Source organism: Zasmidium cellare (assembly GCF_010093935.1).
Source record: "Zasmidium cellare ATCC 36951 unplaced genomic scaffold M409scaffold_60, whole genome shotgun sequence".
NCBI lineage: Eukaryota > Fungi > Ascomycota > Dothideomycetes > Mycosphaerellales > Mycosphaerellaceae > Zasmidium > Zasmidium cellare.
Genome location: NW_022987004.1, coordinates 131960 through 156738, shown reverse-complemented (window position 1 = coordinate 156738; position 24779 = coordinate 131960). Strand labels below are relative to the sequence as shown.

General features: G+C 54.2%; 13 protein-coding genes across 13 annotated transcripts; 6 read left to right on the top strand and 7 right to left on the bottom strand.

The window, feature by feature from the left end:
* Window positions 1-490: 490 nt before the first annotated feature.
* On the bottom strand, window positions 491-934 carry M409DRAFT_60881 (uncharacterized protein; the record flags this gene model as incomplete). The annotated part of the gene is made up of 1 exon (XM_033814602.1): window positions 491-934. One exon carries the CDS (start codon window positions 932-934, stop codon window positions 491-493), a length of 444 nt encoding a protein of 147 aa, XP_033660310.1.
* A 451-nt stretch (window positions 935-1385) lies between these two features.
* On the top strand, window positions 1386-1742 carry M409DRAFT_30170 (uncharacterized protein; the record flags this gene model as incomplete). The annotated part of the gene is made up of 2 exons (XM_033809797.1): window positions 1386-1531; window positions 1583-1742. The coding sequence occupies 2 exons, from the start codon at window positions 1386-1388 to the stop codon at window positions 1740-1742; spliced, it is 306 nt and encodes a 101-aa protein (XP_033660309.1).
* Window positions 1743-3847: 2105 nt separating this feature from the next.
* M409DRAFT_71079 (uncharacterized protein) lies at window positions 3848-5833 on the top strand (the record flags this gene model as incomplete). Its single annotated transcript, XM_033819021.1, has 7 exons — window positions 3848-3871; window positions 3923-3986; window positions 4040-4122; window positions 4182-4372; window positions 4430-4611; window positions 4665-4735; window positions 4793-5833. The coding sequence occupies 7 exons, from the start codon at window positions 3848-3850 to the stop codon at window positions 5831-5833; spliced, it is 1656 nt and encodes a 551-aa protein (XP_033660308.1).
* A 412-nt stretch (window positions 5834-6245) lies between these two features.
* On the top strand, window positions 6246-6917 carry M409DRAFT_30168 (uncharacterized protein; the record flags this gene model as incomplete). The annotated part of the gene is made up of 2 exons (XM_033809796.1): window positions 6246-6818; window positions 6876-6917. The coding sequence occupies 2 exons, from the start codon at window positions 6246-6248 to the stop codon at window positions 6915-6917; spliced, it is 615 nt and encodes a 204-aa protein (XP_033660307.1).
* Window positions 6918-7196: 279 nt separating this feature from the next.
* M409DRAFT_30167 (uncharacterized protein) lies at window positions 7197-7961 on the bottom strand (the record flags this gene model as incomplete). Its single annotated transcript, XM_033809795.1, has 3 exons — window positions 7197-7327; window positions 7426-7765; window positions 7851-7961. The coding sequence occupies 3 exons, from the start codon at window positions 7959-7961 to the stop codon at window positions 7197-7199; spliced, it is 582 nt and encodes a 193-aa protein (XP_033660306.1).
* A 205-nt stretch (window positions 7962-8166) lies between these two features.
* Window positions 8167-9872, bottom strand: M409DRAFT_30166 (uncharacterized protein; the record flags this gene model as incomplete). The annotated part of the gene is made up of 2 exons (XM_033809794.1): window positions 8167-8804; window positions 8864-9872. The coding sequence occupies 2 exons, from the start codon at window positions 9870-9872 to the stop codon at window positions 8167-8169; spliced, it is 1647 nt and encodes a 548-aa protein (XP_033660305.1).
* An 882-nt stretch (window positions 9873-10754) lies between these two features.
* M409DRAFT_30165 (uncharacterized protein) lies at window positions 10755-13437 on the bottom strand (the record flags this gene model as incomplete). The annotated part of the gene is made up of 2 exons (XM_033809793.1): window positions 10755-13274; window positions 13330-13437. 2 exons carry the CDS (start codon window positions 13435-13437, stop codon window positions 10755-10757), a joined length of 2628 nt encoding a protein of 875 aa, XP_033660304.1.
* Window positions 13438-14031: 594 nt separating this feature from the next.
* M409DRAFT_30164 (uncharacterized protein) lies at window positions 14032-14497 on the top strand (the record flags this gene model as incomplete). Its single annotated transcript, XM_033809792.1, has 2 exons — window positions 14032-14046; window positions 14105-14497. 2 exons carry the CDS (start codon window positions 14032-14034, stop codon window positions 14495-14497), a joined length of 408 nt encoding a protein of 135 aa, XP_033660303.1.
* Window positions 14498-14789: 292 nt separating this feature from the next.
* On the bottom strand, window positions 14790-15655 carry M409DRAFT_71075 (uncharacterized protein; the record flags this gene model as incomplete). Its single annotated transcript, XM_033819020.1, has 4 exons — window positions 14790-14852; window positions 14900-14989; window positions 15342-15513; window positions 15567-15655. 4 exons carry the CDS (start codon window positions 15653-15655, stop codon window positions 14790-14792), a joined length of 414 nt encoding a protein of 137 aa, XP_033660302.1.
* Window positions 15656-16041: 386 nt separating this feature from the next.
* On the top strand, window positions 16042-16894 carry M409DRAFT_60875 (uncharacterized protein; the record flags this gene model as incomplete). Its single annotated transcript, XM_033814601.1, has 4 exons — window positions 16042-16044; window positions 16121-16524; window positions 16625-16741; window positions 16885-16894. 4 exons carry the CDS (start codon window positions 16042-16044, stop codon window positions 16892-16894), a joined length of 534 nt encoding a protein of 177 aa, XP_033660301.1.
* A 1122-nt stretch (window positions 16895-18016) lies between these two features.
* M409DRAFT_60874 (uncharacterized protein) lies at window positions 18017-18967 on the top strand (the record flags this gene model as incomplete). The annotated part of the gene is made up of 1 exon (XM_033814600.1): window positions 18017-18967. One exon carries the CDS (start codon window positions 18017-18019, stop codon window positions 18965-18967), a length of 951 nt encoding a protein of 316 aa, XP_033660300.1.
* A 517-nt stretch (window positions 18968-19484) lies between these two features.
* Window positions 19485-22008, bottom strand: M409DRAFT_71073 (uncharacterized protein; the record flags this gene model as incomplete). Its single annotated transcript, XM_033819019.1, has 3 exons — window positions 19485-21082; window positions 21146-21884; window positions 21946-22008. 3 exons carry the CDS (start codon window positions 22006-22008, stop codon window positions 19485-19487), a joined length of 2400 nt encoding a protein of 799 aa, XP_033660299.1.
* Window positions 22009-22589: 581 nt separating this feature from the next.
* M409DRAFT_30159 (glycoside hydrolase family 31 protein) lies at window positions 22590-24688 on the bottom strand (the record flags this gene model as incomplete). The annotated part of the gene is made up of 3 exons (XM_033809791.1): window positions 22590-23146; window positions 23207-23829; window positions 23880-24688. 3 exons carry the CDS (start codon window positions 24686-24688, stop codon window positions 22590-22592), a joined length of 1989 nt encoding a protein of 662 aa, XP_033660298.1.
* Window positions 24689-24779: the final 91 nt, after the last annotated feature.

Genomic DNA, 24779 nt, shown 5'->3' with positions numbered 1-24779 from the left:
CTTAATTTAATCGTCTAGGAGAATAAAATACTCGAAAGCCTAGTTAAGCGATATATCGCTCGAGCTACTACTACTCTCGAAAAGTCGAATTCTAAGAATATACTTTTACGAAAAGAGAATATCGAATAACGAGAGTTTCTCGAGACTCGTAAAAAACGAACGAAAAGGAAACGAGTTACTTTAGAAGGGCGTTTTACTTTTAATATAGAGGAAATTCTCGAAATCGCCTAGTAAGCCGAAGCGGAGATAGCGAAGAAAATAACTCGTAAACGGAAGCGGAACGCCTCTCCGAGTCCGGAAATCGAGAATATTATCGAGGAGGTACCCGAGAACGAGGATAGCGATAGTAAAAGTAGCTATATTACTATAGCGTTACGTAGATAGTCGAGAGTATCGAGGATTCGAGGCTTATACGCAGCTTCACCGTCTGCGCAGCTTCCCTATCAAGTACGTTATCTACACGCCTGGATAGCTGCATGCCCGGATGTCGTCAGCACGGCATTCGCGCCGAGCGCGTGTAGCTGGTCTTGCGCTTGGATGGCATGAAGATTGGCGAGGAGGGAATTGCGCTCGGTGAGGAGGTTTCGAATCCCGTAACGTTCGTGGTGATGTTCTGGATGAGCGAAGTGAAGAAGGCGACTTCGAAAATCTCGTTGAATGCGATGATTTGCCAGACTGTTGCTGATATAGGGGAGATTTTGGTGGGGAGAGGAGAGTTGGGGAGCGTGCCGTGAGCTTGGTCTTCGATTGCGGTCAGCGTCGTGGATAGGATGGTTACGTTTGGGAAGCCGTTGGTGAGAGGAAAGGAGAACCCGGTAGTTGAGATGTCGGATGAGCTGGCTGGGGAAGATTCTTGTGCGATGGGTACGGCGTGGGCGAAGGAAAGTAGTAGTGGCAACGTAGCAATTAACTCGTAAATGGAGAGAGGCGACATTTTGCCAAGGGAGGGAACGATTTCTGGTAGAGATGTACAAGTCTGGATGAAGGACGCAAGGCTGGGAGTCGGTGCACAGGACTTTTATTCGAAAGAAAGGCTGAAAGGGCCACCATACGGTTACTCGGGCACCTCATGAGGTGTACCACATTCTCAGCGCGTCGTTTAGCTATCGACAAGAATAGTAGCTGAGGCGTTGTTCACGCGGGCAAGACATGAAGATTTGTAACATGTGCCTAAGCGGTCGCTAAAGTCAAAGACTGCCTTGTATGAATCAAGATTCGCCGTGCCCTATAGATAAGTGCAGAATCCTCCAGGGCTGATAAGCGGCCGTGTACTCTTTGACGCGCTAACAATATTGCCCCTGGCTGCACTGCGAGGGAGTGAAAATGACGCGGGTCGCCTTCGCGATGAGACTGAGCACTTCTCCCCACGACCTCCATCGACAAAGATGCCAGACTGCTACTTCAATCAATTCGGTGAACAAATCTGCGTGACGGCGACAGAGTCCGCTTGGCTCAGATGGGGCCGGTGGGTGCTCCTCGCGATTGTACTCAGCGTGGTTCTCATCAGTATCCTGAGTGTTCTCATCTTGCGGTATGTTTGCAGCCATTTATCCTGCTTGGTCGCCGTCTGACAATTGCGCAGAATCAGATCTCGTGCCCGCTACCGTAAGATCACGAAGAGTCGCCAGAGAGGCCGATTGAATCAGGGCGAAACAGTTGAAACAGGACTACCACCACCATATTCGAGCCCAGCAGCGCAATTGCTACAGGAGGGAGCTACTACAACACATCGAGATGTTTGAAGGGGAAGAATTCCCGTTGATCGCGTGTCAAGCGGGATCCTGCGTAGGGCCAGATGGAGTGATGATGTCTGCAGTAAGTTAGAGCTAGCTGAAATGAGAACCTCGCGTGTGCAATGAAACCGCGCCGACAAGCGGCAAACTTTGAAAAGAGTCGCGATACGATGACAGAGCGTATCTTGATCCAGCGGAGCTACGAAGTAATTGGTCCAGGGTGATGCATGCTGCCACAGAGTGCAAGGCGGCCGTTGAGGGAAGAAAATAGGGCACAGACTGTGATGCGTCAGGCTCCGTGGACAATCCGCGGACGATGCAGAAGCGTAAATAGCCTTACCCCTAAAATCATGGATGACGAGTCACGACTCATTTGTAATGCATTTAGCGAAAGTTTGATACGTGCAGATTGGGTGTATGCCGTCCTGCTCGGTTCGCAACATTGCCTCACCGTGTTGATCGAAAGTGGCATTGCCACAGCATTGACCAAAAGATTCTTTGGGTCAGACGGTCAATCTTTCTACACATCGTTGCCGACGAATCTATAGTCCCATGCATGCAAGATTTAATTCGCTTCGGGCCAACGCCAATGAGTATCCACTCTCCCTGTCTCCCGAAACGCTGTGACTGAAGACAAGCAAGAAACGTCATGGAACGCCATTTGCACGCAGGCAAGATATTAGCCTGTAGTATGGCAAAGAAAAAGCAAATCACGGGCGATACTTTGTGACAGAAATTAGTGAGTCCCAGTAGATCAAAAAGGCCGGCTCTGAAGCAGAACGTCCCCTTCAAATGGAAGATTGATTTCACTGCAGTATAGCTGCGAAATAGTGTCAGAGAGAAGGCCGAAGGGGGCTCCATCTCAACTTCGTTTAAGCCAAGAAGAGAACGAAGAAGGAATTGCAAAAATTCGGCCACAAAAGATGTCGATAAAAGACTTCAGTTACAAGACCGTCTGTGTTCTTATACAACATCACTATGAGCCTAAGAGAAGTTTGACCTGTCTCATGTGTCAGGCATAGACATTCGCCGAAGGACGTTGACGTCCGTTTGAAAACGATGTACCCAGCCATTCATGAACTTTATGTATCATCTACTTTCATATGCTGACCTCGTCATCCACTACATGCATAATGACATTTACTATGCGCCGGGTACAGATCCATGATGCTAAGAAGCTTGATCCAATATGTCTATCCATGTACACAAGGATTATGAAGGACAATTTTTCCACTAGCGGTTCACGTGAATGCCAAGACCAAGTGAATGTTTAGAAAGACTACCTTGCATCTTGTTGACGTGTCAATCTTAGCACTTTAGTTCTCTCAACTGTTGAAAAGCACTAATAGTTGTTCGCTGTTAGAGCTGTTGGCGCTCGTCGAAGAGAGACGATCGAAGGTAAGCGACCTTGCATTTAGCGGACCAGGAGCAGGTCATTCTCGTATCGCTTCCTTCCTATGGGGCACTTGCTATGGCCATTCCAACTTCAAGGTCCATATATGGGGCGTTCCGCCACTTGATACTGTACACGAACAACTTGCCTTTTACATAATGTTCGACAGCATCATCGGCACCCCTTCTTTCGTCTCGAACATCTAAAGCTCAAAACATTCAACATGAGCCTTCTTGAGGAAATCAACAACCCATCTATTCAGCAGCTGGCACATCAGTCACTTGAAATTGGTTGCGTGCCAAAGTGGCTGTATGGGGCAGATGCTGCGGGTCCAGGGACGGAAGGAGCAACAGCACCTCGTCAAACCTCCGCGGTTTCCTCCGCACTCCCGCTCCGCACCTTTTGCCGTTGCCTCAAGTAGCGTAAGCAGTCTCGGCTTCAACGTAAAGCACATTTGAAAGCGCCGGACTTTGTAGCCCTGACAATCATGAAACGGTGTGTGCACGTCTCGGGTTTTGTTCCTAAATCAACTGTCGGCATGCAGTGCAAAGCGGCATCAATCCGCGTCGTGCTTTGTATATACGGGCATAGTGGTCGTCGAAGATGGAACCTTGTGTGCGATGTTACGTTTGATCGACTACTACCATTGTGACAATCGAGACTTCCCAGAGAGACATTCCTGAAAGCATCGAGGGAATAATCGAGGGAACAGCTACTCAGCATGGAGACCGCTAACGATGCAACGGTGAGTACTACCAGCCTCAATCCACCCGGGCACAGCTCATCTACCGACGAGGAACTCCACCAAATCGAAGAAGAACTCCATGTGGAAATTCTTCCCGGGACAGAGATCATGAGGGGTAAGGCTTCGAAAGTGTGGATGTCGAGAGAGCAGAAGGGACTAACAACCCAGACATCGGCTCTCACCACTTCCTGAAGAAGGGATCTTCACAAGTCTTGGTTCCTCAGCCTAGTGCTAACAAGAACGATCCGTTGGTGAATATGAACCTGCCCAAGAGCCTTGTTCGGGTGTTCTAACGAAGTACGTTGCACAGAACTGGAGCCTCTTGTGGAAAGGCCTATCCATCGCTACAGCCACGACAGTCTCTTTCTCCCAAGGTCTAGGATCCCTGGCATTGGCGCCCATGTTCCCGGACTTGATCGAGGCCTTTGATAGCGACCTCGCTGGAGCGGTACAGTTCACGGGAATTACTATGTTGGTGTTGGGGTTTAGCAATTTCATCTGGTAAGCTGAACGCCAATCTGCTTGATGTTGTCTCATCTACTGACTAGTGTGTGCTAGGGTTCCCATGAGTACTGCCTTCGGCCGGAGACCGGTATACTTGCTCTCACAGCTCATATCCCTTGGTTCTTGTATTTGGCGTGCTAGAGCGCAGACGTATGGGAGTTTCATGGGGGCTTGTGAAATCCAGGGAATTGGGGCTGGGCCTGCGGAGACGATACAACCTGCTGTTATAGCTGATGGTATGGACAGCAAACCAAGGCCCGTTTTGCTCTATACTGACTTCGTGGACTAGTGTTCTTCCTACACGATCGAGACTTCTGGAATTCAGTCTATTGGACCACGTATATGGGTAGCCTTACAGTGGTTCGTGGCTTTATTGTCGCAAGGTGAAGAGGCCCAAAGGCTGATGCGTGTTCTTAGGGTCCAATCATCTCTGGCTCAATGGCACTGCATACCGGTTGGAGAAGCTTTTGGTGGTTCAACACAGCCCTCATCGCCGCGTCGTTCTTAATGGCCCTGTTCCTGTTTCCAGAAACGAAGTGGGATCGAGTGAAGGCCACCGAGATACCGGGCACCGACAAGTCCTCGCAAGAGCATACTTTGGAGAAGATTGAGCATAAACAAACAGAGGACTTGCAAACCCCAGACCTCATCGTACCAGATCCGTTCCCTGGAGCGAAAGAAGAGAAGGAGGATATGTGGCTCGGCAAAGGACGACCAAGCAAACAACAGTGGGGCTTCTTCCAGCCTTGCCCCAACCTCTTCTCAACCCTCTTCGTCGCCTTCTGGACACCCTGGAAGCTTTTCGTCTTCCCGATTGTCGAATTCGCCGCCTTCGTCGATTCCTGGAGCGCCAGCGCCTTTCTAGTCGGAAACCTCACGCAATCCCAGAACTTCGCGGCTCCACCTTATAATTACAATACCGAAGAGATTGGCCTGTTCAACATCGCCATCCTCATAGGCGCCTTCATCGGCCTCGCCACCGCTGGCCCGCTCTCAGACTACGTGAGTGCGCGTGCAACGAAGAAGAAAGGCGGCATCCGCGAACCGGAAATGCGTCTTCCGGCAATGATCCCTTATGTCCTGATCATGATCCTCGGCAGCTTCGTTGTCGCGTACCGATACCAGCAGAAATGGCCCTGGCAAGCCATCGTCGTGATCGGATACGGCAGCACGGGGATCCAGATGGCGGCACTTCCGGCTATCGCGAATACCTATGCGGTAGATTCGTATAAGCCTGTTGCGGGGAGCTTGATGGTGGCTATTACGGTCAATAAGAACCTCTGGGGGTATGGCCTGAGTAAATTCATCACACCTTGGGTTACGGACTCGGGGTTCGTGAAGCCGATCTTGACGAATGTGGCGCTTATCACGTTCTGGTGTGCGTTTGGGGGAGTGTTCTATTGGAAGGGGAAGACGATTAGGAGGTGGTCGAAGAATAGCTCTGTGCATCGGCTGTGATTACGAAGTGAAGTCTGGAATATGGGTTGAATCATGGAGCTGGATTTTATTTGAGAAGGATAGATACGTGTTAAAGTTCTACATAGGAGAGTGTTCTGAAGGCCCTGTTGGCTATCATCTGCTCTAGTCACATGCTATCGGATCGAACAAGCGTATGAGGCAGGTGCTCTTCTTACACTCCCTCCTTGAGTCACACACGATGGTTGCTTGTGACGGTTCTCTTCCTGACTCTCCTGACTCCTCTATTGGCATTACTTCTGAACCTTGACAAGCAATCACAACGCCTGGTCCTCTGCACGACTCCAAGACTTCTGCTGAAGTCTCTTTCAGACAAACTTCTCTTCCATTATTCAGCATTTCGAAACAATCGGCATTTCCTTCACACTCTCGGCAGCAGTCTCACATCCACAAAATGGACCCAAACAACCGCATCACCAAAGACACCTCTTCCCGGAAGAACACCCCCTCTTCTTCAACCACCATTCACTCAGCCATCGAATCGGCCGCCATGCTCGCCTCCCGCGAAGCCTACACCAAGAGCATCTTCGCCGGCTACCAGGATAAAATCGCCACCATTGAATCCGAACAACAGACTCTCATCGACGAAGCCGTGAACAGAGCAGTCATCGCCTCCAACGACCAGATCCAGAGACTGGAGGAGACAATCAGCCAGCTAAAGACAATGGTACACGACGGCAAAGCCCAAGTCGCGAACGTCCAGAACGAAATGGCGGGAAAGACGACGGCGTTCGAGAGGACGATCCGGCGTTTGAACAAGCAGCTCGAAGTGGGACCGAACTCGTGGTTCGAGATCCACGTTTCGGGCAAGTCGCGGAAGACGAGGACGTACGTCAAGAGGCCTGGGGCGCCTTTCAACGATACGCTGGCGGATTTGGCGAAGGATTGGAGTAAGACGGTTGATTATATGCGGTTTAAGGTGGGAGCGGGGGAGGTTTTGGGGAAGGATAGGAGGATTTTGTTGCAGGTATGTTGATGTGTGCATGGCTTTGATTTGAGGACTGGGGCTGACGAGGTTGAATAGTTGGGTGTCAAGGACGGGGAGACGATTGAGTTTCTGGCGTGAGCATTTCGAGTCAACTATACTGTGGACGGAGAGATGACGTGAGATTTCAGGCAATTGGAGAAAGTTGAGGTTGTTGACTTGACGGCGGACCAGGACACCAGCAATGACAAGGACTTCTCCCGTTCTCCATCAGTGCCTGGCCGGGGGTGAAGCTTCAGGGATCGAGTTGTGTCTTTCTAGAAGTTTACTCTACCGAGCATGTATCTCTAGCATTTGATATCCACAGTCCGAAAGCACTCACAAGAATAGCTACCTCAGAGACCTCCTCAAAAGCCAACTTCAAAGATTACTCCGATCCCCTCTTCCCCTTACCGGAGGAAACGTCTGATCCAACAACGCACTCTTCCCATGCTCCGCAAGCGCCAACATCTCCCCCGTCTCCTTCTCCCTCACCACACACTGCGTCACAGCTAAACAACAACACCATCAGCACAACCCCCACCACTCCCAACAAAACAAAGTAACGCAGCAGCCGCAACGAAAGGAAAGGAAGATCTGCAAAACTCACAAAGCCGCCTCCCAATACTCCTAACCTCACAAACGACCTCCACCACGCCACCCACCTTCACAGGCTTGAGATACGTAACGCTCAACGTCCGCGACACGCCGCCGAATTCCCAGAAGCCGCGCTGGGAGAGCGGGGCGGTCGCCATTGTTGTGGCCATGTCTGCGAGGGTGGCGACCGCGCCGCCGTGCATGTTGCCCATGGGGTTGCAGAGCGCGGGCACGACGGGGAGGGCGAAGGTTGTTGTTGCGAGGGTTGAGGATGCTTGTGGGGGGTTGGGGTTGGGGAGGGAGACGGACGCGGAGATGATGTGGAGGGATTTCATGAGGGTGGATTCGAAGCCCTGGATTTGTTCAGCCTCTCATTAATATGTCACAGCCCGAGGAGAATTTATCGGATGGTATATATGTCGTCAGACGAAAACATACCTCATACTCCTCATCATTCCTATACGTATCGATATACGCCTGAATGCGTTCTTTCGGATCCGAGATGGAGACATCGAAGCCGATGGGGCCTTTGGCTGTTTTTGCTGGCATGGTTCGGGTCGTGAGGTCGAGTGTGGTTGTTGCTCGGGTATTGTTGGGGTTCGTGCTTAGCCGAACGAGGGATTCGCTTACGAGGTGATCGGCATGAGCTGTGGGGTTTAAGGTTTGGGGCTAGTTGAGCTGCCATGAGAGAGCGACGAATTCGTCAGGCGTCAATTCATCATGTCATGAGTCTATGGCATACAATAGCCATCTATCAAATATTCCCCGCCGGCCCCTCCCCGAAATCGTCCTCCTCGTCTCGCACCCTTCCACGCAACCTCCTGGCCCTCTCCTGGTCCTCAAACCTCACCTCCCGCCTCTCCCTCCCACCAAAGCCCTCGGCCGGATACGGCGGTGGCCGATGACTCCCTGGACGTAAGGGATCCACGGGCGTAGCACGGATATGTACGCCAAATACCCTCGCGGTAGGTGTCTGTGGGTAGCGTGCTGTTGAAGGGCCTATTTCGGGGTCTGTGGCAAGAGTCTCTTCAACGATGATGCCGGGTTGGGGTCTTGTCGGGTGAGTGGTTGTCGTTGTTGTTTGGGAGATGTGGACGTCGGCAGCAGCAGCAGCAGCAGCAGGGTCGACGATGGGAGTGTTTGGGACGACAGGATCGGCGAGTGGGGTCGTTATACGAGGAGAGGTTGGCGGGACGACGTGGTTGGGATGGAGGCTGTCAGGTCCTTCGGGACGATAGGTCTGTCGCCGTGTGCGAAAGGGGTCGTGAGGTCGATACGTTGGAACGGCGTAATCGTTCCTGACAGGGTCATCGTATGCAAGTCCATCGTTGCCACATCCACCACCAGGACGAGGGCCACTACCGGAAGGGCGGCGAGGCATAGGGGAAGCCGCTACTCATCATCAACATCCACTCCTTAACATCGCCCACGGACAGGCAGTACGTACTTACCGCCACCGAGGCCACCCAAATCCCCTTCATCGCCAAACCTCCTCCGTCGTTGCCACGGCTGCGGTCCTCCAGCCATATTCCCATACGGGTTCAACATATGAACATCCTCGTCAAACTCATCGCCATGTGCGAAGTTTCTTCTCCTTCGATGTGGGAAGCGAGGCGGAGGAGCACCGGGATCCATCATGTTGTTATGCATCGGCATCTGAGGAGGCATCTGAGGCATCTGCGGCATGCCATTCGGCATCCCACCCATCCAATTCATCCCACCGCCACCCATATTCATATTCGGCCCACCACCCATCGGCATCGCAGGAGGAAAGCCTGGATACGGCGGCGGCGGCATGCCCATCCCAGGCATATTCATGTTCGGCATGCCCATCCACATCATTCCCCCACCCCCACCAGCACCAGCACCACCCATCTGCGCCATCTGCGCCAACTGCGGCCACATCTCCTGCAGCATCCTGAGCACATTCCCCTGAAACATCTCCTTCCTCCTCTCCCTCTCGCTCCCAAAAAGAAACGCATCCCGCTCCTCATTGCCCCTCGAAAACTCCTCGTTCAGTCTCCGAAACCTCTCCTCCATCTCCGCTTGCATGCGGTCGAACTCCCCCCGTCCCACACCCCCTCCACCCCCACCATACATCCCCATCCCAGGCATCCCCATCCCCATCCCCTGAACCCTCGCCCTCCTCCCCATCTCCCGCCCCTGCCACTCAGCAAAAAACTCCCCAAAACGCTCCATATCGCGCACATTCCACTGACTCGGGTCCTTCCATGCAGGCCAACTGCCCCCTCCAGCACCTCCCCCTCCACCATTCATCAGCTGCGACATCATATCAAACCCGTCGTGCCACCGTTCCCGTCCGTCGCCGCCGCGCTCGACGTACACGTACCGGGAGTCGCCGCGGTGGTGCGAGCCTTTGCACCAGCAGCGGTCGGGGGTGCAGCGGAGGAGGGTCTCGGAAGGGAGGAAGAGTTCGGTTTTGGAGGGGTAGAGGCCCATTGATTTCTTTCTTTTTCTTTTCGAGTTTTTGGAGTGGGAGTTGGTACAATGATGGGTGAAGGAGGTAAACGGAATTTTCGAGGGAGAGCCGAGGGATGAAAAGGGATGGAAAGGACAGGTCGGTGAGGAGAAGCGGTGCGAGGGAGGACCGGAGACCTTGTTCCGTGACCGAAGAGACGGTGAGGGAGGGAGCATGGGAGACACAATCGGGTAGCAAACAGAACTTGCATGAGCCAAAGAAAATAGCGAACCGCAGGCAGGCAGGCAGGGCAGGCAAAAACACAAGGAAAAAAGGCGGGAAAGGGGATAGATAGTCGGAAGACTCTCGTTCCAAACTACGGATGATTGCACAAATTCTGCGCGAGCACGCGCCCAACGGCTACGTGCATGGTGGTGTGTGCTACTTGTTTCTTGCATGATCAGCTGCTGATTGTGTCACGGCCTCGTGACAATGCAGCTTTTTGCCTGCCTGGCCCCAATCGCAAAATGCAAATGCAAGTGATCCTGAACCAAACACCGTCGCTTTGCCCACGCTATGCATTGAATCATGAAATTTCACTCGCTGGTTCTGTCGAGTTGTTTTGCTGGTGATCGAAATTGGTTGTCGAGATAGGGAGAAGTCTTGCTGGTGGTCTGTGATGGTGGTGGTGAAACTCTCGCGAGGATGTTGTGCCGGCCCATGCTACTATAAAAGTAGCACGAAGCTCCTGCAACAACCACCCCCACGAGTCTCACTATCGTCAAGTCTCGAGCTCCTGCAATAACTGAATTTCTTCAGTTATGCCGGCCCAATACTATCAAATAGTAAGAACGCTTCACACACCACACCCCAAACAAGCAGTAATAAACCCCCTTTCATCAACATCAAAATCGTTGTTCTCATCATATCGTAGTCCTCGCGGACTTCTTGCGACGGCTCTCGCTCCGCCTCTTGGACACCCGGAATGACCGCTCGACCCGGTCAGGCATCTCTGCGCTCTCTCGCTGCTCACTCATCTCCTTCTCCTCTTTCTCGCGAAGCACCTCTGCGAGTGCCTTCTTGCCCTTGCGCTCGAAGCGCTCTTCTTCTGGGTCGATGAAGCGGTGGATCAGGCGATGATCGAGGATGCGCTCCTCTTTGTCATGCTTGCCTTCCTTGTCCGTCTTTGGCCAGTAATATCCATACAGCTTGCTGTGCCGCTCGCATCGTGGGCATGCAATGCGCGTCTGGTATGCCTCTGGCTGGACAAAGTGCTCATCGCAGTTTCTGCATTCCACCCATCTGTGGTATTGAGTGACCAGTAGCGCCTCGCAGAGATGGTAGTCGCCTGGGGTGCGTGGTTCTCCACGTCTGATTTCGTCACCGTCCTCTTCGGATTCGGTCTTCTCGATGCTGGTGACAGCAGGCTGGGATCGATCGACACGTGCGCCGCGAGGGCTCTTGCGAATCGCATCTCGACCTCGATCACCCTTTTCAGGAGAAAGAAGCGCGGCCTCGACAGTCTCCTGCGTGGTGGTGGTTCGCACCTGGCTCTTCGATCGGGTCATGGTTGTACGCGTCTTCGTCACCTTGACCTCTTCTTTGATGGCGGCTGACTGGCGCAGCTCGGAATCAGGGCCGCTGGTAAGCATGTCGCAAATGCCTTGTGCAATGTTGCCACCGCTGAAAGTGTCTAACGACGTTGCGCTGGAAGCGTTTGAGAGGCCAGAAGAACTCTCATTGCCGTTTGACGATGGCGAGCTCGGGTCTGTAGTGGTGTTGTCCACGACTTCCTCCGGCTGCTTTGGGTGCTTAGGTGGTCTGCCGCGCCCGCGCTTCGCTGGTCGCTCGACTTCTGCTGCTGATGATTGCTGGGTGCTGTCGTCCTCATCACCAGCGTCGTTGACATCACGCTTGCGCTTTGTTGACGGTCCAGCTTGTGGAGCAGGCGATGCCTGGATGCTGTAGACATTCGTCTCATCGTTCGCATTGACAACATTGCGTAGGCTTGAAAAGCTTCGTTCTTTCTTCACGGGATGCAGTCTCGACTTGGTGCTGTCAGATGGACCAGACTGGTCTTGTGAGGCCGAAGCATCCTGATCTCGAATTGAGTCGGAGCTGTCGTTTCCGCGCTCGCTGAAGCTGGGTCGCTTTGATGCGCTGGTGAATCGTCCGCGTGCGCCACGCACGGTGGTACGGCCGTTGCTCAGATGCTCAAGATCTTCCTCGGTATCCGTCATGTCAATATCACCGTCTCTGTCTGGTTCAGATATCGTCTTCGGCGTGGGTGCGTTGGATCCGGATGATACTGATGGATCGAAGAACGTCCTGTTGCGAGCCTCGCGGTCTGCAACACGGCCCAGAATTCGTACGATCTTGTCGAGGATGGGGTCGATGCGTTGCTCACGAGTCATTTGAGGGTAGAACTTGAGGTTCGCCAATTCGCCGTTCGCTGACTTTGTGCTCTTCTTCGCGGGTGCAAGTGCAGCCTTTGCTCTGGAATCAAATCTTGCGTAATCTTCATCTTCTTCGTCGTCTTCGAGACCAATGGTCGCTGCAAGGGCCTTGTTCTTCTTACGCTTTGGCTCTTCCTCTCTGGCAATCTTTCGTGGACGTCCAACTGGTCGCTTCGATGCGCCAACCTCTTCGGTCTCATCGTCCAGTCGCTTTCTCTTCTTTGGCGGACTTGGTTCGGGCTTTCTCTTAGGAGTGGGCTTTGCCTCATCCTCCTCCTCCGATTCTTCATCACTGCTGTCTTCTGGCAGGATTGGGCCCAGCGGATCCCATCCGTTTCGAAGCATGCTCTCGCACGTGCGGCATAGACACTCTCTGTTGTCTTCACCAAAATAGTCCTCGCCGTAGTTGACGGTAATCTCCTCTCCAATCTCAATGTCCTTGCGTGCAACAATGTGGATTCCGTGAGGTCCTGTCGTGTTGAGACTTGCATTTGATTTGCAGTCGTGGTTGGCAAAACGTGCTGGGCCAAGGAATAGCGATGGTCGCTTTCGCCGACTGGAGATGACTATACTGAAGTCTGTGCCTTGATTCAATTCCTTCTCTTCGTCTTCAGACAACTCCACCTGGATGCCTGAGAGGTGCTTGATCGATTCGCCCTTGCGAATATGCTTCCTCGCTACCACGCAGGCCTCTGCCGTTGCAATGGTATAGCGATTCGTGGTACTGACTTCAAATGGACAGTCCGGGTGGTATGTGTTGATGTACTTGCGCAGATGGCGCACAAAATGCTCCTTCTCATCTTCGGTCTTGAGACTCCTGTGATACTTTTTCAAGCCTGGCAATTGCAAAAGCTTCTCTAGGCCGGTGGCCGGATCTTTGTCGATAATGACATGCGTTTGTAGAATCTTGACGACCTCCTCTTCTTGAACGCCGCGGCATGCGTGGTAATTGCCTTTCAGCTTACGGATGATCGACCAGAAATAGACCTGCATTCGGAAGATTAGCCAGCTGTACAGACACTTGCTGTGAGTGAAGACATACCCGGTCGACGAGTGCGTCTGTTATTATGTCGTCGTAGTTCGCGAGTTGCGAAAGTGTAAGGCCGCCCTTCTTGTTCAACGCCTCCTCGAGGTCGGCGGCTTGGGGCATTTTGGCGGATGCGCGGTGGTAAGGACCGACATGCAAAAGGAACGGGTCGCGTGTGTGGAGATGTGCGATGCGCGTGTGGTGTATGAAGACAGGCGTGCGGAGAGGAATAAGAAAGTCGCTCGCTCAGGGCGGATTGACAATGGCGTGCATTCCAAAGGCGGCGTGGGCTGCTCGTTCGGGTGGCTTCTTTGGCGTGCTTTATTGCCAGGCGGAGGTGAGCATTGCCAGCAAACCGGCGGATGCGTGGTGGAGGGTGTGGTTGTGTGTCGATGCGGAACAAGCACGCGCAGAGGGGGAAGAGGTGGTGTTGCGGGCGACTATTGTCGCGTGAGACAATAGCAGAGCAAGACTCGGAGCGCGGCGGTGGTGGTCCAGTGCTGCATTAATCAATAGCGAGCAGCCGCTCCTTCCCAGCCACGCACCAACACGCGCCGCTTCCTCGAAACTCTAATTCGGCAAAGCAAGGGTGCTCCGCCGCGCTAGCCTCCGACTCTCCGACTCCAACATCTTGCGCCTCCATTCGCAAGCATTTCCACTTGTTCAAAGCCGTTCCTATACATCTGAGGGCTCGCCAGGCCCAAGGTCATTGTCAAGATGATTCAATTAAAGGTATGCGACCAGCGCCCTAACCCTCAGCTCATGCGCAAAGGCCTGATTCTATTTCTAGACCATGATGAACGTTATCGACAATTCCGGCGCCGCAGTCGCAGAATGCATCAAAGTCCTCAAGATGAAGCGCGCCGCACGGATAGGAGACCGCATCATCATCGTCGTCCAAAAGCAACGCAACTTCGGACCCGAGTCAGGTCCCGGAGGGTCAGTGTCAGTGTCTGCGGCGAACAAAGTACGGAGAGGGGATATCAGACACGCGGTGGTGGTACGGACGAGGAAGAAGGTGCAGAGGAAAGACGGGAGTGTGGTCAGCTTTGATGATAATGCGTGCGTGCTCATCAACAAGGGTGGAGAGCCCATTGGGTCGAGGTTGAACGGGGTTGTGGGTGCAGAGTTGAGGGATAAGAAGTGGAGCAAGATCCTCAGTCTGGCACCAATGCACTTGTAAAATACGGAGAGGGATGGGACGATATGGGCATGGGGAAACGGACATAGCGACGGAGTTGGTGGGCATATCATCTTGAATTTCGAGTTGCTTCATTGCGTGGCTGCGGGACTTCGTAGTCTCATGACAGCCCAAGATTCTTCTACCAAAAACCTCCAACGCCTCGCTAATCTCACTGATGGTTCTCTCCTCGAGTGTTTTCCTGGAACGTCTCCACGATTGGAGACGTGACCGAATCGTGGCGTCCGCTCCAGTATGGCTGCTTCGCATGCGACGAGCCTGATTCAAAGCCAGACTACTTCTTTGCATCAAGCGTCGACCACACGTGTTGGCAGTTGCAGCAGACGTAGAAGAGGGCCTGGAAAGAATCAGTAGCGGTCGATGTGGCGAGTATCCAATACATACCATCCCCGTCTCGGCAGTGCGCTGTTGGCTCTGGAAGAACACGGCATCTCGCTGGCCGCACTTGCTGCATTCTTCTTCGGCGTGTGGGAGCTAGACAAACCCAATCTGTCAGCACATGCTGCTGCATAGATATGACAAAGACAACGGCGATGCAGGTAGATGTGTGGACCTTCTCTTGCCTCCCCTAGGAAGCGCCAAAGCCAGCACCCGACAACGTTCGTTCGCGCTGCTCAGCTCTGACGGCTTCCTCTCCTTGCTCTTCAATCAACTCATTCGGATCCTCAACCTCGAGCGCTACACCGCCGTCTGAAGGCCCCTCACAGATCGGACAAAGGATCTCCTGACCACAGAGAGTGCACAACTCGGGCACGATATCCTCTCCCTCCACAACCACATCTTCCATGGGTGTGCCGTCGCGTTGGAAAGACTCGGATGCTCTTACCGTAGGATCCTGTGCGATGTCGTCGACGTTGCCAGCCGTCTCTTGGACGTTCTCCTTGAGCATGTTGCGCCAGATACAGCTCGCGTTGGCCTGTTCGCTGAACTGGCAGGTCCGGCATGCGAACATGAGGGTGTTGGTCATCTTGTCTTCCTTGGGGTAGAGCATGTTGGAACTGGTAGCACGTCAGATGCGACTCATCTTTGTATTCAGATGCGCGACACTCACCACTCGCGGCAGAAGCGGAAGCTGATCTTCTTCGCATCGTCGACCTTGTCCTCGGGGGCGGGCGAGGCCTCCATGTCGTAGCTGGCCATGTTGTGTCACGGCGCGGTGGTTGTAGAGATGTGTGGAAGTTCGAGACGTCCGAAAGTCGGGAACTGAGGTTGAAATGGAGAGTCGCGCGCCACTCGTGTCCGGGCGTCGCCACGGAAGCTAAGGAAGGAAGGGGCGGGCCGAAAGTCTCTGGTTTCGGAAGACGAAGCGGGGCACAGACAGTCACGCGTCGTTGCGGTGCTTGCACGGCAACGGAGTCAAAAGGGTTGCTGGCGAGGAGGATCTGAGAGAAAGTCCATATCACTCGCAGCGCCAAAAACAACAAAGGACTGCTGGCACATTCTGAGCTTCCCCAGAAAGCTTTCGACTGTTTTCATCCACTCACAGATCTCTGCAACGCCCACGCCCTCCGTCTTCCCCACACAAAATGGTAAGCCGCCCGCCAGATTGGTCTTTCGCTCGTGCCGCGTCACCTGATCATTATTGACTGACACTCATCTGCTTAGACCACTGGACTGCCCGCGGGCTGGGAGGTTCGCCACTCCAACAGCAAGAACCTGCCGTACTACTTCAACCCCGGCAGCAAGGAGTCGCGATGGGAGCCGCCGCAGGACACCGACAGCGAGGCGCTGAAGCACTACATGGGCCAGTATCACACTGCCAACCTGCGCTCTGATCTCGACGTCCAGCAGAAACTCGAGGGCAAGATCCGATGTGCTCATCTCCTGGTCAAGCATGCTGGCTCTCGGCGGCCTTCGTCATGGCGAGAAGCTGAGATCACTCGCTCCAAGGACGGCGCCATGAACATCATCCGCAACTACGAGAGCAAGATCAAGAGCGGCGAAACCAGTCTTGGAGACCTTGCCGTGACCGAGAGTGACTGCAGTTCTGCCAGAAAGCGAGGTGATCTGTAAGTCAGCTGGTTCCTTGTCCTCAATCGCACGTGCGACGCCGCACGACATTTCCTGTTTCCAAACGCCTTTGATCACATTTACTGATACATTCTGCAGTGGATTCTTCGGCAAGGGAGACATGCAGACCGAGTTCGAGCAGGCATCTTTCGGACTGAAGCCGGGTGAGGTATCGCCAATCGTCGAAACTCAGTCCGGACTTCACATCATTGAGAGGTAAGTTTGTACATCTGTCTCATCTGACCTCACGTGTTACCTAAACGCGCGTTTGAAAACCTGCCCACCCGCGTGCAGCAGTTCCGTCGCACGTTCGCATGCAGCGTTCCAGCTTTTCATTGTTTCTAACATTCTCTGTCCAGGCTCGAGTAGCTCCATCATCCCTACCGAGTAAACGAAATGTTGGAAGTATCGTTTCTTGCAGGAGTGTACTGCCGTAAAAGCAACACTCTGACCACTCGAACTGACTCACTGGACATGATAGCATGGGCTGCGATGTGTATGTGACTGGATTTCAGGGGGGAGGCACTGCAGGAGTCGGGACAAAAGATACAGTCATTAAAGCAGGGCTTTGAGGATAGGTCGGATCGTCGGGACCTGCGTGGCGGGTTCTTGGTGCGCAGAAAAGCCAACTCGTACCAAGTATCGTTCGCATGTTTGCATGGGTACAAGGGTACGCGGTCGAATCTCTCACGAGTTGTGTAGCAAAAAGCTGTCACGGAAATTCCCAGCCTTTCCACCGGCTACCACCTCTTACCTAGCATGCTTCGCCATAGTCACGAGAGAAGAATCCAACACAATCGTCACCAGCCTGTGCGCCGTTGGCTGAATCGGCACAGTCTCCGCGGACAGCAACTCTCATCATCATCGAACCGACGTGAAATCTGAAGCAGCACCAGCGTCATCCTGACCTTCACTCACCAGACGACGCTAAAAAGAAAAAGACGAACCTAAACCCCCGCTAAAACCTTAAGCGAGCAAGAACCCAGTGGAAACTCGACACAAGAATCCGGGGTAGAAGAAGAAGAAGTAGGTAGAGCATCACCTTCTTCTTTCCTGACCTGACCTGGCCGAACAGAAACAGCCGCCAGGAACTTTCCAGTTTTGAAATTCCATGGCCTGATCGGACCACCACTCGACTCGACTTCACCTGCCGCTCGCTCGCTCAACCTAAACTTCTTTTCTGCATTTAACACCACCCACCACGCTCCTTCACCACTGTCGCTCGTTTGACACTTGCAACCACCAACCACCATACCGTCACTCGCTCGTCGGCGCCAACAACTCAACTCACTTCAGAGCATTCAGTCGGTTTCATTGGCGGGTCCATGATTGCCTGCCATTGCTTGGAAACAATATCACCTACTGCGACCCCGATCTCCGCCTCGACCTCGATAACTCTAGGCAAGATCTCACTGGCACCATTCACTTGCCCTCGACAAGCCTAGCCAAACCACAAGCTCCACACTTCACCCACATCTTCACCACCTCAACATGGAGCGTCAACCAGCCTACCGCCGTCCCTCCTGGGCCCGCACCGAGAAATCCTACAAGTTCTACATGCGCAAGGACCTCGCCGTCGACCGCTCCCCCTGCTCCGACAACGGCATGGAGAACTTCTCCTACGACCCTGAACACCTCACCATCTGGCAGATGCCCGATCACCTATGTGAGCGCCTCCCTCAGCAACTCGGCGACGCCGTCAAGGACTGGGAGTACGCCGGCGCGGCCGTCTGCACCGCCCTCGAACGCATCAAGAAACTCGACCAGCAGGCCATCTACCGCGGCTACCCCGACAAGTCGAAGCACCACCTCTCGCGCCACACCTCGAACCAGTCGCCCGCAGTGGTCGGAGCCGACACGCCACCGATGAGTTCCCCCGACTCGCCCACCCCATCCATGTCCTCCTCCATCCTCCCCCTCGAGAAACTCTCCTTCGAAGGCCTCCCCCAACGCCGCACCAACATCCCCGGCATGGAATCCCCACCCTTCACCCCCCTCGACAGCAAAGCCTGCCCAACCCCCGTCATGCCCACCACGCAAAAGGACACCCACGCAGGCGCCATGCCCGACGCCTCCCAACTAGCGCGCCAGCTCTCCCCACTCAGCATCATCACCACCGACTCGAGCATCTCCCTCCCACCGCCCGCCTTCGACGAAAACGCCTGGGAAACATACCTCTCCGCTTTCAAAGCCGAGCTCGCCGACTGCAAGGAGCACGCCTGGCCGCGTTTCCGCGGGTACGGATACACGGTCGACCGGATGCGCGTCGAGCTGGGTCAAGGACAGGAGGCCGAGCATCGCGACGTCATGAGGGAGTTTCAGGAGTGGTGGGGCGAGATGAAACTCAAGGTGGGCGAGTATGAGCGGGAGGTGAGGGAGTGGGAGGTTCCGAGGATTGAGGTTGTGGTGCTGGAGAGGAAGGCGAGGGGGTTGGTTTGTTGAAGTGGAGGGTTTGAGTTTGAGTATGGCGAGTCGACAGAGGAGAGACGAGGGGTTTCTTTTGTCGGGAATGAATGGGACTCGGTGTTTCTTCTGTCGAGAGGAGTGTCGAGATGAAACGATTAGCGAAGGCGCTCATAAGGCGTCCAAGAGTTTTTGCTTGCTTTTACTGTTACTGTTTGTAGAATAGAGACGAACATACCTAGAAGGTATCGTAGGTGCAGGCGATCCGCAACGATCGATGGATGTATGGATGGTAGAGAGTCGTGACGCTGGTCGTTAGGTAAGCAGGAATAGGAACAGGAAATGCAAATATGGAATATCAAACTAATTCACGATTTCCTTTGGGCATCCTGTGTTGGCCATTTCATCTGTCTCGTTTAGATACATGTGGTCTCTTCGTGGATTCATCAACTCTTGGCCATCCCTCCCACATCCCCACATAACACCCAGATCCCCCCATACCTCCCTGCCACCCCCGATCCTCACCCTCCCCTCCTCCTCCTCCCCATGAAGAAAATCACAATCTCTGAACATGATTCCTCGGCCAAACCCCCACCCTCCCCGCAAAAACCCCAACCCCCCAATCCTCATTCAAATCCTCACACTCCCTGACCTCGGCGCCCGCAGGGATTACCAACTCATCCGCCTGTCCCTCCTCGGGAAACCAGGACCAGGAGGCGATGGCGCTGTAGCCGGTTCTATTCCCACTCGCATTCCCGTTCTGCTGGGACGGAGGAGGGGGAGGTGCGATGGTGGTAGGTGAGTCCTTAAGCCTCCATCCACCGACGGGGTCTCGTAATGTGATGCGTAGCTTGCCTCCCGCTAGGGGTGTGTCTTGATACCCGACGACGGCCATGCGGTGGTTGGCGAGACAGCGTCTCCAGCCCTTGGGGCCATTCGCGGAGGAGATTTTGCCGGCGGAGACGAGCGAGGTGTAGCATTGGTTGCAGACGTCGTAGTCGCCGGCGCTGCATTCGTAGCAGTGGAAGCGGGTGGAGTTGGGCGGGATGGGGAGGCGGCAGATGTCGCAGTCGGTGAGGACGGGGAGGAGGACGTAGCTGTTTGGGGGGAGGTGCGGGAGGGGGAGGTACCGGATGTCTTTTGGGGGGTTGGGGAGGGTGGTGACGTGCGCGGTGGGGAGGAGGGGGTGGGTGCAGTGTCGGCCTTGGAGGACGCAGGCGTTGCAGTAGCCCCAGGCGCCTGAGAGGCAGAGCTCGCAGTACCAGTAGCAGTCGTTGGTGGGGGTGAGGCAGGTTTCGCAGAAGGCGCCGGAGTGGAGGGTGTGTGGTGAGGTTTGGTCGTAGCGGCGCGGTGTGATGATGTGTGGGTAGTCGTAGGTTCGAGAGGAGTGGCCTTCTGGAAGCGCGGCTTGTTCGTAGCGGTACATGGCCATGAGTCCGAAGCCGAACCAGTGGTTGCACCCTCGGCCGGCGCGGTAGCATTGGAGGCATAGGTTGAAGTTGCCGTCGTTGCATTTTGAGCAGTTGTAGTGGAGTTTGGTCTGGATTTGAGGTTTCTCGCATCTTGAACATGATATGGAAGGCGGTGCTCTGCTTGCGGTTTCGGAAGTCACAGGTTCTGGGGCGAAGGCTGCTGTTGATACAGCTGGTCGGACGGACTGCTGAGGCGGAGTGCTGGTGGGAGCCGATGTTGGCGCCAGACTGGTACTCGTACTTGGTGGATTCGTCTGTCTTCGAGCAGGCTCACTCTCTCGACTCCTCGATCGATGTGAGTGGTTCGCGGCATCTGGTCTCAAGCTTCCAGACGTATTACGGACACGTTGGACATCGTTGCGCAGATTCGTCGGATCAGTCGTGCTTCTTGCGTTATTCGACAAGGCTCGTGGCCTTGGACGTTGGCTATCGTCGCTGGTTGGGTGTTGAGAGAGATCTGTTGCTGAGCGGGCGGCTGGGGCTACATTGTCTGTAGAAGTATTGCGATTGTAAGAGGTCTGTCTTCGATGGCTTGTGGAGCTCGCAGATCGACGTTCATTCCGCTCGGCACCAACAGACGCCTGCTGTTCGAAGAGGTGTGGTCTGGAAATTGGTGGTCTCGCCCTTGACTGCTGCTGCTGAGGTGGCTGGCTATCTGCACGCTGCTGGTTTTGATTCCGTGCTGGGCTCTGCGTCCGCGATGTAGGCCCACGCGGAGAACGACCAGGCCTCTCGCCACGCTCACCAGTCGTTGACCTGTCTCGATTTCGTGATCGCTCTCTATTCCTCTGTCTTCTGCGATAAGCCTCAGCGATCCGCTCCGTGAGCTCCTCCTCCTGTGCCGGCGTGAGGTTATCGATATCGATCCCATTCAGCAGTCCCTCCGAATAGATCGAGTGCAATATCTCCTCCTGCACGTCCTGAGAATTGATCTCCGACCCACTAAGCAGACTCCGCAGAGAGGGCTGATGCTCAACCTGCCTCTCGTCCTCCTGTCGCTGTCGGTTCCGTTCCTGATCCTCAGGCGTATCTCGTCCCTGCCTTCTCCTCTGCCTATGTCTCGCGGCTCTTTCTGCCCTCCGTCTTGCCGTCTCCGGATCCACATCCGCCATACTCAACTCCCTCACTTCAGCCATCAACCTCTCATCCTCACTATCCTCGCTCTCCACCTCCACCCTCACCGGCGGCAACACATCGTCCCCAGGCTTGTAGTGTTTCCGCATCTCCTCTTTCTCCTCCTCCGTCTTGCTCTTATCCGGGTTCGCTTTCAAATACCCCTCCAACAACGTACTCAACCTCCAGTCCGCCTTCGTCCCCCTCACCGATTCGCGACATGACGGGCAAGTATACGGATGAGTCGTTCGTCGATTGTTGGTCGCCGCGGAAGCCGCCTGCCATTTAAACCACTCCTTCAAACAACTCCCACAGAAAGTATGTAAACAATCCAGGAGCGTCAGTGGTTGGTACAGGATATCCGTGCATATCTACCACCTTCTCGTTAGCTGCTCGTGTGCCTCCCGACCAGCCTCGTCATTTCCACCGTACCGAACAAGTCAGCTCCCTCTCCAGGTCCAGCAGTCCTCCACCAGTATTCCCATCCTGCGCCATGGTATTGCGCGTCCAGAAGTCGTCCCTCAGCACGCACCGCGCAACAGACGCTGTTTCATGCAAGGTTCCAGCTCCAAGTTCGCTGTGGCGCAGTCGTCGAAGCGCGATGTGTTGTCAGCTGCACCTCTTCGCATACACAAGAAAAAGTCTGAACGTGGTAGTTCGTGAGTGGACGCAGGGAGAAAAAGAGAATCAGAAGATCTATCCAAGCTGCGTTTAGAGGTGCATACACCGTCTCTGGCGCAGGTTTCCCAAGATAGCAGCACAGTCAGAGCTTGGTGCCTCGCTACCGTACGACTGACTGCCCAGGAACAGGAACCTACCCAAACAGGACGCTGCTATATCACTCTTGTCTTGGAGACGACCACAGGAGTAGAGAGACAATGTGATGTAAAAAGACGAGAAAATTCCCGGCATGGATGGGATTGTGATCCATCTCGGTTTCGGCCACCTTTGTGGACGCTCGGGCCGGCTATACCAACTTCACCTCCTCAAGACATACCTGATTATTGACAAATGATGGGAAGAGATCCAGTACGCCATTCTATCGAAGTTATGGTGACCAGGTCTACTTTCGTTCTCTACGACAACCTCACAAAAACCGGCATCTTCTCAATAGGACACTCGACCTTCACCTCCTGTCCACCCTCAAACACCTCCTCCCCATCCCACAATCGCCACTTCGCCCCCTTCGACAAATACACGCTCATCTTCCTCACCCCCGCTTTCAGAACAGGCGCCACAAGATATCTCTCCCCAAACATATACACCGTCTCCACCCGCCAAGCCCTCTCATCCTCCGGAAACTCATAAAACAGCATCCTCATGACCGGGCTCCCCTTCTCATGAGCCTCCTGCATAAGGCTCCTCGTGTAATTGCGCATCTCCTCGCGCATGGCGATGTACTTCGTGCAGATTTTGAGCACGTCCTCGCCGTACGACCAGACTTCGTTCGGGGCGCCGGGGGCGGTGTCTTGACCCGGTGGTTTGGGTTCGCGGTCGCCGTGCAGGCGCATGACGGGGCAGAAGGTACCCCATTGGAACCAGCGCGTGAAGAGCTCGCGGAAGGCTGGGTCGGAGGGGTTGCCGCCGTGGAAGCCGCCTATGTCGGTTGTCCACCAGGGGATGCCCGCCATGCCTGGAGGTGAGGATGTCAGTGGATCGATCATCAAGGGGTTGGAAAGGGGGTAGTGCTCACCCATATTCAACCCCGCCGCAATCTGATTCCTCAAAACCTCCCAACTCGACCCAATATCTCCACTCCAGACCAACGCTCCAAACTTCTGACTTCCCGCCCACGCACACCTGAGGAGATTCACCACGCCCTCTTGGCCTTCAGCTGTCATCCCATCGTGGAAAGCCCTCGCATACTCGCGCGGATAAGCATTTCCAATCTCGAGATTCGGACCAGCATGATACCGATACAACTCGAAGTCGTAGACGCTATACTCCGGCTCCGCCTCATCGAGCCAGAAGATCTTGATGCCGTAGTCGTAGTAGTTCTGCTTAGCCTTCTTCCACACAAAGTCTCTTGAGGCGGGATTCGTGGCGTCAAAATATGTGCTATACGCTCCCGTCTCGGATGCAACACGAGGCCCACGATCATGGCGGATTAGGAGCCCTTGGTGGAGCATTTCGTCCCAGTTCTCCGAGGCGGGCTCGACGGTCGGCCAGATGGAGATCATGAGTTCGATGTTCATCTGCTTGAGCTCAGTCACCATGGCTTTCGGGTCAGGCCAATACTTGGGATCGAAGGACCAGTCGCCTTGGTGTTTCCAGTGGAAGAAGTCGATGACAATTACGTCGATGGGGATCTGTCTCCTGTTCGATGCGTCAGCTAAGTGGTCTGATGCAGAAGTGCTCCGACTTACCTCTTGTATTCCCTCGCAACCTCTAGCAATTCTTCCTGGCTCGAGTAACGCAACTTACACTGCCAAAACCCAAGTCCATACTCTGGCATCATAGGCACCGTACCAGTAACACCAGCATACGCTTGCAGGATCTCTTTAGGGCCATCGCCAGCAACTATCCAGTAGTCGATGCTTTTCGTCGAGAAAGATTCAAAGCTCATGATGTTCTTTCCAAGCACAGCACGACCAATGGCTGGGTTGTTCCAAAGTAGCCCGTAGCCTAGAGAGGACACGGCGAAGGGAACGCTGGCTTGTGAGTTGCGCTGCGCGAGCTCGATATCGGTACCCTTGAGATCCAGATACGGCTGCTGGTATTGTCCCATACCGTAGATGCGCTCATTAGGATCCAGAGATTCCAATCTCATCGTGGCGTGGAAACCGTCACTGCCGGGAATGCCTTTGAGCTCGCGAGCTTCAACTTTCAGAGCACTGCATTTGGCATCCTGAAGATCAAGACGATGGCGAGCATAATCCTCGAGAATCTTCTTGCCAGTCGCGGTATTGTATATGATGATCTTGCCACGATGAGACACTTCTGCACGGATATTTCCATTGGTGATCGACCTGCTGCCTTTGGAATCATCCTCTGAGATGGATATGTCACCATCTGTACTTTTGGGAGCGGTCTCTGCCAGGGCACCGTAGTTTCCTGAGGGCATGGATGCTAATCGCGTGGCTCGGATGCGAAATGCATTTGGACCCCATGCTTCGATCCAGAGCGTGTGGTCGTCGAAGCGATAGATGAGCTTTCCGGCTTCTTTGATAAACATGGCGAACGGCTCGGGATCGAAACAGTCTTAAAACGAGCGACGAAGATGGAAGACGCAAAGCAAAATTTTGTACCTGCGAAAGACCTGTTGC